This window comes from Platalea leucorodia, assembly GCF_965183815.1.
Source record: "Platalea leucorodia genome assembly, chromosome: 17".
In the NCBI taxonomy this organism is placed as follows: Eukaryota; Metazoa; Chordata; class Aves; order Pelecaniformes; family Threskiornithidae; genus Platalea; species Platalea leucorodia.
The window spans coordinates 1,840,845-1,855,481 of record NC_138839.1 but is presented as its reverse complement, the minus strand read 5'-3'; the positions used below and the strand labels follow the sequence as shown (position 1 = coordinate 1,855,481).

At 40.5% G+C, this 14,637-nt stretch overlaps 1 protein-coding gene across 1 annotated transcript in view; it reads right to left on the bottom strand.

The window, feature by feature from the left end:
• The window catches only part of MMEL1 (membrane metalloendopeptidase like 1), a gene marked incomplete at its 5' end in the record, with an annotated part of 29,936 nt that extends 18,997 nt beyond the window's left edge, over positions 1–10,939 (bottom strand). The window contains 6 exons of the mRNA XM_082329158.1: positions 422–517; positions 1,002–1,082; positions 1,500–1,661; positions 2,557–2,616; positions 10,589–10,752; positions 10,890–10,939. Of these exons, the coding sequence (XP_082185284.1) occupies positions 422–517; positions 1,002–1,082; positions 1,500–1,661; positions 2,557–2,616; positions 10,589–10,752; positions 10,890–10,939 (613 nt within the window). The remainder of the gene's footprint in view (positions 1–421; positions 518–1,001; positions 1,083–1,499; positions 1,662–2,556; positions 2,617–10,588; positions 10,753–10,889) is intronic.
• Positions 10,940–14,637: the final 3,698 nt, after the last annotated feature.

The following is a 14,637-nucleotide window of genomic DNA, read 5'->3' as shown; positions in this document are numbered from 1 at the left end:
CAGTAAACAATTTTTATATATATGTGCAGTTGCCTATGCATCGTATAAATCACCATGACCTTGCCTAGTTAAGCAGTTATGCTCCAAACCCTAATTAATATGCAAAAATTAGAGCACAGCTATATTGGTTCTACTGCTTTTGTTTTTGTTATTCATGTTGGTCCTTCACGTTTCCTAACTGTCTTAAAATGTACACTGTTCATGAATGAGATCTTATAATATGGGTATTAAATTTATACTGTCTTATTTATTTTATTATTATTTATTATACAGATCACTGTGTGTTAAAATGTATGATACCCTGACTTTTGTTTATGAAGAAAAAGTTAAAACTGAGCATCTAAGTCAATGACAGTAGTTTCCTTAGTGCAGTAAATAATTTTGACTTAACATGACTGAAGTCTTTCAGGCACAGCATTACCTTTGGTCTTATTCCAGTCTGCAGAAGCCACTGGCCAATCGCCAACCATCGTTAAGGCCTCTAGCAGAGGCAATGAATCTCGTTGCTCTATAAGACCTGAGAGAGGAAAAATAAATACTATATTGTTCTCATAAAAAAAAAAAAGAAAAATAGGTAATTTGCCTAACAGCTTAAATCTGAAACTGAATTTGTCATAGCAGACAGTAAGACATACCATGAAATCATCTGTCTCCTACATTAGTCTCCAGAAAAGTAATGAAAATACTTCTGTTGACTTCAGTACCGATTTTGACTGAATCGGTTTGTAAAGGATGAAATGGGACGCATTTCTGCCTTCAGAAGGGAAGGCTTTGCATTGGTACCAGAGGTAGGCAACCAATATCCATCCTTTCTGCATCCCAAAATGTGTATATTAAACCTTCACGATTTACCAAGGCACCTTCACTCATCTGAAGATTAGCTTTCCAGGCAAGGTCATGCAGATTACAGAGATATTGACTGGACTTTTGCTTAGAAGTACATTGGTACTTGTGTACATTTGGTATTGAACAAAAGAATCAATGGAACAGAAGAGACTCACTCTCATTCATGCATGACTTGTAAAGTATTTTAGCTTTCTGAAACGCTTCTCTGTCCCCTTGATCTGAAGTCTCCAGCACACCTGGGGAAGGAACCATTGCAGTGAGATTTTTACCCTGGAGAGCTTTGATCTTTTCATAGACATCGCTGAGAAATCAGAGCTATGATAAATACTTGTTACTGTAGGCTTCAATTACTGTGAAACTAGAGTGCTCTTTAAAGGAGCTATTAATGGAAAAAGTATCAGGAAGGAGGACTGGTATGCTGCTTGTCCTGCTCCTTTTGAAGTTAGTACCAAATCATCTATGGCTAATTTTTAGTGGGAACAGGATGTTCCCACAAAATGGGTGTAGTAAGAAACATAAAGATTAAAGGACCAGATTAAAAAATCATGATTAACACTTCTCTGGACGTTTATTTCTCTGTATAATGTGTAGTAAATAATATCTCAAACTAAAACACAAGTGCATAACCAAGGACAGAGTAGCCTCATTCCTACCTTTTAGGATGATCTCCAGTTCATCTCTCAGGATGTCAAAAATGCTGTATCTGGAGCTAGTTTCTGGGATAACATGCCGGTTCAGCCAGCCCCCACAGGCATACTGGTAGAAATCCTTGCAAGGGTCAGCTGTTGAGTCCATATTCTGAATTATTCTAGCAGCTAGGTATCAAAATGGGAGAGTTGAATTCCACAGACTGCCCGGTAATCTCTGGAACTACCAAAGACTGTCAAGAAACTGCTTGGCAAGAAGGCAACCTGCTTATGCTGCTTATAAGACTCATTCTCCTTTATTATGACTCAAAGGATCCTATTTCCCGCTTAAAAATGCGAGGAAGCATCTGCCAGCAGACATTTGCACTGCTATTGTACTGCTTTACAGAGGGAGATGTTCAGCCTCTGAATGGTAGAATAACTCTCCCACAGCACAAGTGCCTCACGGGCACGAGTGTGCTGCCCAGTGCTCCGTCTGGGGCCCTAGCCTAGGTACCTACCCATGAAGTCAGTGTTTCCCAGGGGCAATTGGGAACATCTGTGCTGGAGTCTTACCTCTCTTGAGGTGTACAAGTAGATGCCAAAAATAAGAAGGTGAATAGCCCCATGTGTAAAATGCATTCTCTTTGAGAGAAAATTCGGTCTAAGGGGATTCTTATTATACTTCATAGATACAGACTGTGCTGGTCAAGCCACATCCTGTGGCTCAGGCCAGACCCAGGGAACTGTTGGCCACACTGGCAATTTTACTGTACTACTTCCTTATGAATGATACTCCTGGTGACAAAGAAAGTATAAAATGGAGAAGAATAGTGGTGGGGTTTTTTTGGTTTTTCGTTTTTTTTTTTTCCTCTCAGTGTTTACACATGGCACTGTATTTGAGGACAGCTGTACTTGCTGTCTTTGACAGTAATAGCAATGTGTATCTAACCCAAGGGGAAATTTCATTCCTTTTCAACTTCTTCAGTCTTAAAGCCTGAACTATTCTTTATTCAGGTTCAGCAGAACTAACAACATGTAGAACGTCACCTCTGCAATAATCGTTCATAGTGACAATCATTACCTGCTGTAACACATCCAGGTGTGGTACACACATTGCCTGAATTGGTGCCATAGCGAGTGCCTACAGGGAAAGGAAAAAGAAAGCAGATGGAATTAGTTGTTTTGGAAAGAAATTGCTCCCAATGTCACTCGCCAGCAGCCCAACCTCAGTGACAGCTCTGTTTCGTTTTAGAGAGTGAATATTAGTGCCAGTAAAAGATACCAAATGACAACTGTGAAGAAACCTCTTATCTGCAGATTTATGAGGAAAATTTATTGGAAGCAGTATTACAAGAATCTTGACAGTGAGTTTTAACTTTCCTGGAAGGAGAACAAGATGAGTTTTTACCTGCTAACTGTCTCCACAGTCTTTTTGACACATACTGAAAGTATGAGACCCCTTTCTAGACAATCTGCTAAGATGCTTTGAGTATCTGAGCTCTTTCATGATCTTCAAAGTCACCACGACTGAGAGATTTAAAGAGGGGGCAAAACGTCCATAGCTGGATTACTGCTTTCACACTGTTTTGAGTCAAAGAGCAAATTTAAGAAATTACCTGTGTTGGGCATATCTGAAATTTTGACCATTTAAAGTTACTCCTTGCTGCTCAGCAGAGAGGTTGCTCCCTAATCAGTAATGTTTAGGGCTGATGAAATAGTGTATAATGAAGGAGACTGTGGACCTGTGTTCAAGTCTGCGTTCTGCCTTTGAGATGAGCCTGGAAAAGTCCAGTGAAGTCATTATCAGTTATCTCAATGCACTGCAGTCCTCCAAGTAGCAGATCTGAGTAAGTGTAGTACCAACTGTGCTAAGAGCTAATGGGTGTGCTCGTATCAGCTGTTTCTGTTGTGACATGAGACACCTCTCTAGTAAAATAGGAATTTTGTTCCGTTAAGACCGTGGCTCAGTCCTGTTGATCACTTTCCTCAGTAGTCCGAAAGCAATCAAACTTAGGAATTCGGGGGATCTTCGTGACTTGCTGGTTTCAGCCCACAGAGAAGGAGTGATGTGATAAGGAATTTGAGAGGGAGCACAGGCAATGAAACCTTAGCAGAAGCATTTTGCTGTGACTTCTAAAATAGAAGAAAACTATGTGTGCCTCTACCTGGGGAAATGGGCCTGTATGCTCATTCCAGCAGAAGCTGGGAAGTGTTACTCTTGGCTATTAATTTTCTATTTTTGACCACTTAGTCTTGGTTTGTGAAATTCTTCCAGTGAAGATCCACAAAAAGCCTATGCACTTCTAATGCATCGGTGGTGAGCAGAAACTGGATCAGTCCTTAGCTCTTATTGCTTGGTGCTCTACACTAAATATGCTGCTAGGAGTTTGATGGCAGTGATTATAGAGGGTCTTGATGTGCATTCAGGGCCATAAGTTCTGCTGCAGATGTACACTGAAGCCTTTGTACACGAATACACAACTTTTTACGCTTAATACTAAAGTGAATGTGTTTGTGATGCTGGTCATGTCACTCTTGTGTGTGTTCACTATAGAAATGTGATGGGAGGTATCTAAGCACCCCAGCCTTGGCCCTGGGCACAAGAAAATTAATTTTGCTGTTTTAACTTCCCATTTGTAAAACTAGACTAGCTTAGTATCTGCTTATGTTAAACAGACAGCTACTAGGTTCCACACTGGAAAACAAAAACTTGATACCCTTGCTTTCCAACAGGATTAGTCATGTTTTTAAACTTTTTTTTGATCCTTACACTAGGATGTTTGCAGAAAAGAGTTACTAAAAAAAATCCCTTCCAATGAAAACAAGTGTTTAACATGAGAACAAACAAGATTACAGTAATTTAGATAGAAATAAAAGAGTAGGGAAGAAAAGAGGGCTTTGAAGTTCATCACTGGAAGCAACATAAAAAGCCCCCACTGTGACTGGGAATGTAACATTCAGGGTTCAGCCGAGTGCCGTCGTGCTGCATGGGAGTAGATCTGCTTTAGAATAACTGCATGCCTTATTATAGTTCACTGTCTAGCAATCTGAACATAGGATGAGCAAAGGACATGTAACAATGTGAAGCTTCCCATAGAGGGGTTTAGCTGCTGTGCTTTTTTTTTTTTGTACTGGATGAAGCTAAGCCCAATTTTTGGTTTCCTAAACTCTCTAATAATTTAAAAATAAATAAACTTAAAAGCCCAGGGTATTTCCAAGGAAAAAAAAAAATCCTTTTGGGGAAAAGACACTAGTAGTTCAAAGGCATATGGAAATTTTCCATAAAGGAGAAATAGCAGTGGGCAAGGTGAGGAAGAGAGAACTGTATTCCAAGGATGCTGTGTTTCTCTTATCGTTTCTCAGGGACCAGGCAGGACTCAAATGAAGCCTTTTTTTTTTCTTTTTTTTTTTTTTTTTTCCTTCATATCAAAGCTTCTCTCTTTTAATATAATGTGACGATGTCTAACTTCAGTTTCTGGAACCCACCTGCTTTCAACAAGATTCTAACTCCCCACATTCAAGAAAGCCCTTGTGATTGTGAAAATGTAATTGAGCTGTATAAGCAGGGAAGCCAAATCTGCTTTGAAACCTTGGTTGCACACTCAGGGCTCTGAAAGTCTGCCACAAAACCAGATAATTAGAAATGGCTGGTGCGGGGTTCTCAGTTTACTTCTAAAAGTGGCTCCTTTGTTTTTCTATCAATTATCTCTTATGCCTCAGTACCATTCCTGACAAAGTATCAAGCCAACCTGACTCTGTGTGAGATATGACCAACACTGCCCTGTTTTACTTCGCCATATATTTGTTGGGTCTGTGCTCACTTGACTGAGGCTCTGTCTGCTGCACCTCTTGAACTTCAAATAACTAGAAACAAACATAAAATGCGCTTTCTAAAGTCTCAGCTAGGCACCTCTACATACTTCATTTTCTCATACTAGTTTGCTAAAAACAACAGCCCAAGTTTTCAATATAAATTTAGTTATTTCTTTATATATTTATTTTTCCTTCCTGGTTCAATATTGCTGATAGATTGAGCTATAATGACACAGAGACTTCTCCTTTGACATCCATGGACAAAGACTGCTGCAAGTACAGATGTGGGAGGGACAACTCGGGTCAATGTTCTACAAAGCCTAAAAGATGAAACAAAACAAATTTCTGGCAGGATTTAGATGGATGTGATGGGAAATTTCTGAATGTAAAATCCGAAGTGGGACATGGGCTCATGTTTGACAATAATATAAGGCATGAAGGTAGCTACTTGTAGCAGAGGAAAACTGGCACAGATTGTTCAGCTCTGAATCCCACGTTCCCCCTGCTGTGTAAAAAGTAAACGCATCAGCGGAAGGGTTTGCGGGGAATCAGTACTTGTTTCCTCCTGTCAAACCTTACCTCCCACTTGCCTTCTCCCACAGCCAAGCTCATCTAGGATCTAGCTTCTCACAACACTTTTTTTTTTTTCTCGTTTAAAACGAATCACACTATTTTTCCCACCTCTTTCTTCTGAGATACCCTTCCTTGGGTATACCTTGGGATGTCAAAAGAACAGAAATGGGCCAGAAAGATTTCATCCCTAGAACTTCTTAGTACTGCACAAAGTTCCTTTGTGGCTCTCAAAATTCAGGACCTTCACAGTATTACCCTTACATTTACTTCATTAAGAAAGTCATACTCTTGCTCTGTTGATAGTCTTACAAGTAGAAAAGAACCATTGAACCCTCTGCAGACCGAAGGCTTTCCTCACTTTCAGTCTGACAGAGCACCATCAGAGAATTGACAAGGGAAGGCAAGCTTTAATGGAGCTAAATAAAATGACCTTAGCTGTGGGGCTACTCCAGATGGAAGAAAATGAGGGAAAATAAGCGCTCTAGACACTACTTCAAGGGTCAACTGTTTGCCTGAAAAATGGCAGACTTAGGACATGCTGCAGACCCCCCCGGATTCACTGTAGAGAATTGTTGTCTTAATTTGACTTCTCAAGAAGCCACTGAGCAGTATTACATTTACTGGTCAGCAGCAGGACAGAGTAACTTCCGAGATCTGTAGAGCACTGTAGTCCTCTTCAGCAGTTCATCTTTTGAATGACAGTTTTTTAAAATACAAGTTGCTTTTCACAGCCTTTTTAGACAACAAAAGCGCAGCAAATAATTCTGTACTGTCTCTGAAGCACACAGTTTGTGTTTAGTGTTTTCCCACTGTGTTTTGAGGACCACAGATGGCTGGGGATGGCACACATTGGAACAATTAGATCCACAGTTGTCATCAGGCAGCGAAGCATGAGCTTTACCTTTCAGCACCTTATCTATTTCTGACACAGATATTGTCTGCAGAAGTGCTGTCAGCACTGCAGACTACCTTTGTTGCTGTTATAACAGTGAATTGTTTGCAACAAATAATGCAATTACCAAATTTAGCTTTTCTTCCTCTGAGAGGGCTGTCTATACCAGATGTCAATGTCTTCAAATGGACTCCATAACACAAGTGTTAAGTTTTTATTCCACATCTCTTATGGTTTCTTACCTATAGTTTATCTGTAAGTATGGCTGAGACAATTTCATGCGAGAATCAGTAAACTATTTGCCCATTTTTGCAGTCCCAAATGGCCTGTCACTCCACGTTCATGCTTTACATTCATGTAGCTCCATCTGAGTAGAATTGAGAAGAGTCTTGCCACCCAAATGCCATTTCATCATGACTTCTGTGTTAGCTGCCACTTCTTTAAATTCCTCACCTTCTTTGAATAGATGCCTTGTTAATGAACATTCATGAAGTCAAAGAATGACTAGGCATCAGTCTAGGAGACAAGCCAGATCTCAGCCACGACCTTTTCTTAGCACACCAGTGACAAGTTTAGATATTGCCCCTAGTCAGCACGTTCTTGCAAATCTATTATTCAAGTGCACATTAACTGCATTCATAGCATAGGAAATGCAGGAGCATAACGTGGCTTTTTGAAATCTAATCCCGGAACGAGGTGCTGCTTAGTCCAAGTGTTGTATTTCTCTTTGTCTTTTTGTTTGTAGCCTGCCTAAAAGGGTAGAGCATAGGTGCATAAGCGTGCCCTCCACCTTTACAGCAGCCTGTATAATAGCTGTGAATAGTGACAACCTGTGGGGATGCAGATGCATACACACAAAAAAAGTTATCTGTCAATCTTACTTGTGAGAAACCCTACAAACTTGGAAGCCAGAAAGTGAATAAAATATCAATAAAACTAACAACATGATTTTTGAGCAGTCAGGAACAGCAATTAGGTGAGAATGGAAGTTGTTTGTAACTAAGTTGTCTGGAGAAGTCACTGACTCTGACTTGATGTGTCAGCTACGCTAAGTGTTGAAATGTTCTTCAGACCGTAACCTTTCCAACAAGTGATGAGATTTGGAGTTTAGTAAATATTTGTAGAACATAGCTGAGAAAGAGCTGTGAAAAGGCTGCAAGGATTTATGTGTGGGTGTGATGGAAAGACTGAGAGCATGGTGTATTCAGATTTAAAAATGAATGACTTCAGTTCTGTCTGCTTCCCTTTCTATGATCACCCAAATATTACTCTGCTATTCTTACTATATTTTCTTTTAGCTTATTTAGCCAAGGTTTTATGGGTAGGAAAACTTCTTTGGATGTCAAAAATCCCCAAACTGCTTCTAGAACTATATACGTGCATTGCTGCAAGAGCTTCAGTGTTTCTGTTGTCTGGGTATATAGATAAAGGTCACAGTCAGTATTGACATGTATTACAGGCATTATTGCTATAACCAGAGGCCTGTTTCATGCACCAGAATGCTCTTCTGCAAGCTATATACAAGCAGAACAAAAATATACTCCCTGAACCACAAAGCCTATATATACCTTCATATATGTAAGAAAAGAGAGAAACGTAAGGCAGAATGGCAATCCTTTTAATTTTCCATTAGCTGAAGAGAATTATCTTTTAGAAGCCTGTCTGGGTTGTGTCATTCTGATAAACGATGTACAAAGATGAAGTGGCGAATCTGAATCTCCTCTTAGTAAACAATCCAGCGTCCCATACACACTTCAAAATTAACGTTTGAGTGAAATTAGAAATAAAAGAATCCCAGGGATAACATTCTTGGTTCTATCACAAGAATGCTGCTCAGCTACGGGTTTTTTTTTTCCTGTTGCTGTGTAGGACTTACATTTATGTTACACAGCTTTGAGCAATACATGCTTTTCACTTGGTAAGTCTAAGAGAGACTTCAGCCTTTTGCCTGAGCACTGGGTATGGGCCTAGATGTAACATCAAAACAGAACCAAGTGGAGTATTTGGACAAAACTTATTCAAGGCCCAAAATGCACCTGTTCTGCAGGAACATTCTCTGGTTGCACTGAAGACCTTTCGCTTTCTCAGTGTTAGACCCAAATAGTGCATATAGGCACTCATCTAAAAGATGGTGTAGACTAAAATTCCTGCTGCTCCATTTCTACCTGCGAATTACCTAAAGCTCGTGGCTACTCTAGGGCATGACTACATCTTGGTGTCCCTTATTGCGGTAGTTCAGCTATGTACATTGAAATGTAAACTGAGAGAGGGAGAAACTGAGTCTAGGTCAGTGCTGAAAACACTCCCTTAAGGCATGAGAAAACAGCTGGGAGGAGCTGCACGCTGTACAGGACAAGCAGAATATCAGCTCTGCAATCACTTTGCACTCACAGTTTGCTCAGGCATGTCTGAATCAGGGAAACATTTCCAATGAAACTTTAATTACTGATACAAGCCTGCAAAATATTTAGATTTTGGAACTGCTTTCTCACAGATAAGCCTTTCAGCAACAAAATGTAGTAGTTAGCACTTGCTTTACATGCACAGACTCTTCCCATGGATTTGGATGAGACACCAACATTTGGGCAAGTATTATTAATACCTGAATTCTGATTTGCCTGAACCCAAGAAGCAAGATGTAGGGCAGATTTCTCAAATCCTTTATGCATGCAAGCAACAAAATTCTGCATAGCTCAATATTTTGATACAGAAACTCCTACCCTAGGACCTAGCTCTGGGGAATTTTTTTCCTTCTGTCTCCTGAGCTAATAGAATAAATGTAAATAAATTTTCTGATGAGTATTATGAATACCAAACACTCAGACATTTCATCTAACACTGGACCAAATGCTGGTAACATTCAATTGCTGGTAGCAAAAGGAGTAAACAATTAAAATGCTTTTCTCATTAATTATTACTCAGAATTGTGCAGTGTTGTACTTGCAAGTGCTGAAGAAAGCAGTTTGCTGCAGGCAGGGGATGCAGAGACAACGCAAGGAGAAAACAATGCCTTGCTTTCAGTTTTGCTATTCATACTTGTTAGTTGTATTCTCTAGTGTTTTAGCAAAGCTCTGAATCCAAGAGGCGTTCATGGAAATGACAAACATGAGGCAGGTGCTGCTACCACTCATGTTGATTGCTTCACAGAATTTTTAAATAGGACTATGCATTTGGTGTGCTAGTGGAAAAACTTAGTTTTGAGAGTAAGCATGCTCTGCAGCTAACATATTTAGGCAAAGCACCTCAAAGTAATATGCCTCGTTGTCAGGTTCCTAGCACGACATTTGCATGAAAGTCACCAAACCAAATCTCACCTAGGGATCAAATTGCCTGATGTAATACTAAAAAAGTCTCCCTTTCCTCAGCAGTATGCTGGCATTTTTTTTTTAAAAAAAAAAAAAAAAAAAGCTTTCACATTGTAATAAGCCATCGCCCCTTTAGATCTGCTAAGCAGCTGTTGCTTTATAACTCCTGGCAATAATGAATCTTGGCTCGGGCTTCTATAAAATAAGGAAATGTCAAGCATTACACACAGACGCACACCTTCCCCTCTAAAATAGTGCAACATTTTTTTACCTTTGTCAAAACAATGCTGAATTCAATAAAATGCATAGAATTAATTAAAACTATAGAATCTTACACCACATAATTTAAAAATGAAATAAAATCCAGCACAACCCTCTCTGTGCACGAGCTTGGAACAAGGCAGAGATAGCCAAGTCCCTCACAGAGGTGACTTCACTGTCTCCCTGTGGTTTTGTTTTCATTTAGCTCTGTAAAAAGACTTGTATGTTGTTTGCAGAGGGAAGAGGAGAATTATTCACAGGTTCCTTACCTCTGCTGCTGGCATACAGGATCACCAGGGCGACCACTGCACAAGTCATGAGGAGCAGCAAGACAGCCAGACCGATTGCCACAAAGCTCCAGGATTTCCTTCCAGATTTTGTTGATTTTTCCACAATATCCATTTGACTTTCTGATTTCCCCATTATTGTAACTCTAAATTGAGAAGGGGAGGGTAAAAAAGAATTAACAGCACAGCTAAATCAATATAGGGATAAATGCATGACAAATGAGGGAGAAAAAGGAAGCAGGAAAAAAGCAAAGATAGATAAAGAAAACTTCCAAATTATTACATGTATTTGTCCATTTGATTGTCCACAGATTTGCCAACCTCATTCTCCATCTCCTGTGCCTTCCAGATTGCCTGCACTCGGGGTGTGCAGCTGGGGGGCTGGTCTGGGCTATGCTACCCTAGGTTCTCAGAGATGCAGTGTCACAACTTCAGGAGCCTGCTTTGGGGAAGTATGGAAAAGTCTCATGACCAGGTTGGGCAACTCCTTTCTCCCAAACAGGGAAGGAGGGGAAAAACTGCCTCCTTCCACTCCCCACTTCGAAAGTGTCTTGTTGTTTCAAAGAATTTTCCTCTTTTTCCTCTGTGGATAGGAGTAGGTCTGCAGAGCTCTGTTAACAGCAGTAGAATCCAAAAAGAGATCCTTCCAGGTGCGAGTGCCTTTGAGCTGCGTCTGCTCCGTCCTTAGCACAGATGAAGGGTTTGGAAAGTAGAAGGCTCCTAGAAGACGTGTGAGCTCCCAGGTCTGCAGGAGTTTGTGACCTCCAGCTTCTCAGTCTTCTCGGAGCCATGCTCAAACTTCGGAGCTCAGCCCTGCGCGGTTCCCAGCTCCAGGCAAACGCTCCTGAGCAGCAGCAGGAGGAGGAGGAGGGGTTGCATCGCAGCAGCAGACAGGGCTGTGCTCTCCGAGCCTGCAAGCAGCACAAGCTCCACTCTGCTGCAGCTTCTCCTAAGTTTCCTCTAGCTTTCCTGAAACCTGCCGCCAGGTTATTTGGCTGCTGCGCTCACAGGATGGTGAGCAAAAAATAGGCGCAAACCTATTGAGACCCTCTGGCTCTGAGAGTGCTGGCAGCTTTTGGGTGCAATATATGGGAACAGCTTCTTGTTTGAAAACACACCGATTTATAGATTGTGTCAGGCTATGCACAGAATTCTTTTATGCTACTGCTTGGAAATCGATCCGATAACAACTGGGAAAGAGAGGACAAGCAAGGGCAGGATAGGCATGTGATTTCCCTTGGGTTTTATTTTATTCTTTTCCAGAACTGACTTTGGAATGAGGGAGAAGCAGGTTGGGTTTTGTTTTTCTTTTTTTCTCCTGCAGGCTGGTTTATTGAGCTAGTGTAACTCGCTGCCAAAGTTCACACCATATAAATTTTAAGGTTGGTACCTCTCTTGACCCGAGTGCTTCACCGGCACTCCAAGCTTTGTGCGTATTGAGGGGGAAGCGCTGAGAGCAGAGCAGGGATTTCTTTGCGGCAGTCCTGTTTACTGGGAACGTACACACAGAATGTTCCAAGAATGTGAACGCAGACCTGTTTCCGTGAATGGGGTAGGAAACAATGAATGCCAGTTTCTTCTGCCAGGAGTCTGAGCCTCCTCTTCTAGTCAGTGCTCTGCCTCAAAACCCCTATGAAAATTTGCCTTTTTTTTTTCAGAGTCATGTGATCTTAGGCTTCTGTCAAGTGTGAAGGCAGCTATTCTCATCCCACCATCTGAAGAGGAGTATAAGTACAAAAAGATCTGAAAGAAATCGATGCACTTGCAGATCCTGGGTGTCCATATGTGAAAACTAGCTACAGAAAGGAAGGTTGCTTGTAAGGACGAAGCCATACATTTAATGATGAGTTAAGTGGTCTTTTATTTCTGTTTGCAGGAAGTTCTACATCTAACAAAAGATTAGTTTCCTATGTATGTGAGTCTTCCTTATTGCTGAACAGTTTTGTTGTTACCTTACAATGTAGCTGGCTCTGAGGAAGGTCTACCTGGTTAAGGTCCATATTATTGCAGCAAAGTGCCTCGCAGGATTTAATGTAGTTATTCTTGTAACATGGCTATAAGATACTGAAGGGCATTATTTTGCCCATTTCACAGGTGGAGAATCAAGATGCCCAGAATCTAAGGGCTTTACTCCTACTGCTTTCTACGCATGCCTGTTGTAGCTGTTGTGACTAACATGGTCTCTGGGGCTTGGAATGCTGTGAGTGATTCGGACTGCCTGCTACTCAGGGCGCAGACCCTAGCCCCCCATGTAATGAAGAGGTAGAGGACTTACAAAGTCCTAAGTAACATCTGTAATAAATGATTTGAGCATGGCCCAAAGTGACTTAACTGAGGTCATATATGAGCACCAGGAATGTAGACCTCTCTTATGTCCCCAGAAAATTCATAGATTCCCTCAAAAAGCATTAACCTAATCATAAAGAAGATACTTTTTTTTTTTTTTTTTTTTTTTTTAAATTTTGGGAGGAAGTGGGAACTATCTCAAGAATCTCTTCCTGTATCTCTAATGGCTTCGCTTCCCTGTAGAGCTGAGGAAAAGGTGTACTGTTTCCAATAGGAAGTATAAGGAACTTTCGGTGTAGCAATGGCATTGGCTTGCATTTTCTAAAGGTTATGTTAGGCCAATCTGAACATTAGACTGGAAAGTCAGTAGTGACAAATATTTTGTATTTCTTTTACTCTTACAGTTTAGCTCTGAAATAAACTGCTTAGTATTTGTAATGAAAATACTTCTGTTGTCACTTCTCAGGCTGGTATCAGTCACAAATGGTTTAGGTAGTGCTGAGCCTGTTTGGGTTAGAGAATGTCGGAAAAGGGAGAAAATGGATTAGTGAGTTATCAAGTTCCTTCAGGTCCTATTTTAATTTTTTTTTAACCTGTTTTTCTACACTAAGTCAGCATCTGGGTGAGCAATAGCAGTGCACAACCCAAAGCAGTCATCCAGAAGTTTGCAGTTGTTGCAGAGAAGTAAAGCAAGTGCCTGACTATTAATACCATTTTCCATTGGGAAAATTGTTTTTATCCTCTTAAGATTCAAATTCAGACTGATTGGCAAACACAGCGTATAATTTAAGTGTCTTAGGTATATATGCATTGTCTTTTCCGGGCAAGTATAACCAAGTCAACTGGAAGCCAATAGGATGTGCCTGGCAGTGAGGCAAAGCCAATACAGGTGCTGAACGCAATCAGAACAGCCCGTAGGCTTAGGAGCAATTGTTGCAACTAATGAACGTACCATCAGTGTGTGCTTTCAGACAATTATACAGAATATACAGAAAGCAGATAATAAAATCCCACGTGCTGGACTAAAGAAGCTGAAATTGGTCATTGTTCTTAAAGTATTGGTGAAGTAAACCACTGAGCACTTTTGCTGAAGAAACACACTGGGAAAATTTGATGGGAACATTCCTGAAGAGAATCCTTTCCTACCTTTTAACTCAGAAGGAAATTTTTTTTTCTTCTACTTGATGGATCTATTGGCAAATTCCCCCTCTAAGGAGGGGCAAGCCGAGCTAATATTAAAGACAGTCAAGGGAGCTGTAATTATGTATGAGAGTAGAATTATGCCCTTAGTATAGACATGCTGAGAGTGGGAAGACTTGAATATTTTATAAAGGACTTTTCTGGGTGTGAGAGGATCTTGCGACATGATACATTTCTGGTTTGTGCTGAAGTTTGTGAGGGGAGACATGAGCTTTAAAATACCCATTGATAGACACAAAGATAGCAATACTAGACAGTATGATTTTGATTTAAGAATGATGTATCTTGCTTTTATTAGATGTTTCTCTTCATGATGGGAAATCTGGTAGCGAGTATTTAAATTGCTGTGCTGTAAGAAAGTAAAAAAAAAAAAAAAAAAGTAAGTGCTTCTCTCCTGTGTGAGGAGAAGCACCAAGAACTGTAAAGGACATATTTGCAGAATCATTAATTTTGATTGTCTTGAGCAACTTTGTGCGGTCACTGAAATAGAGTAATCTGTCATTTTGACAGCTCTCTCCTAGTGCAGTGAGGTCTCCGTTCCATTC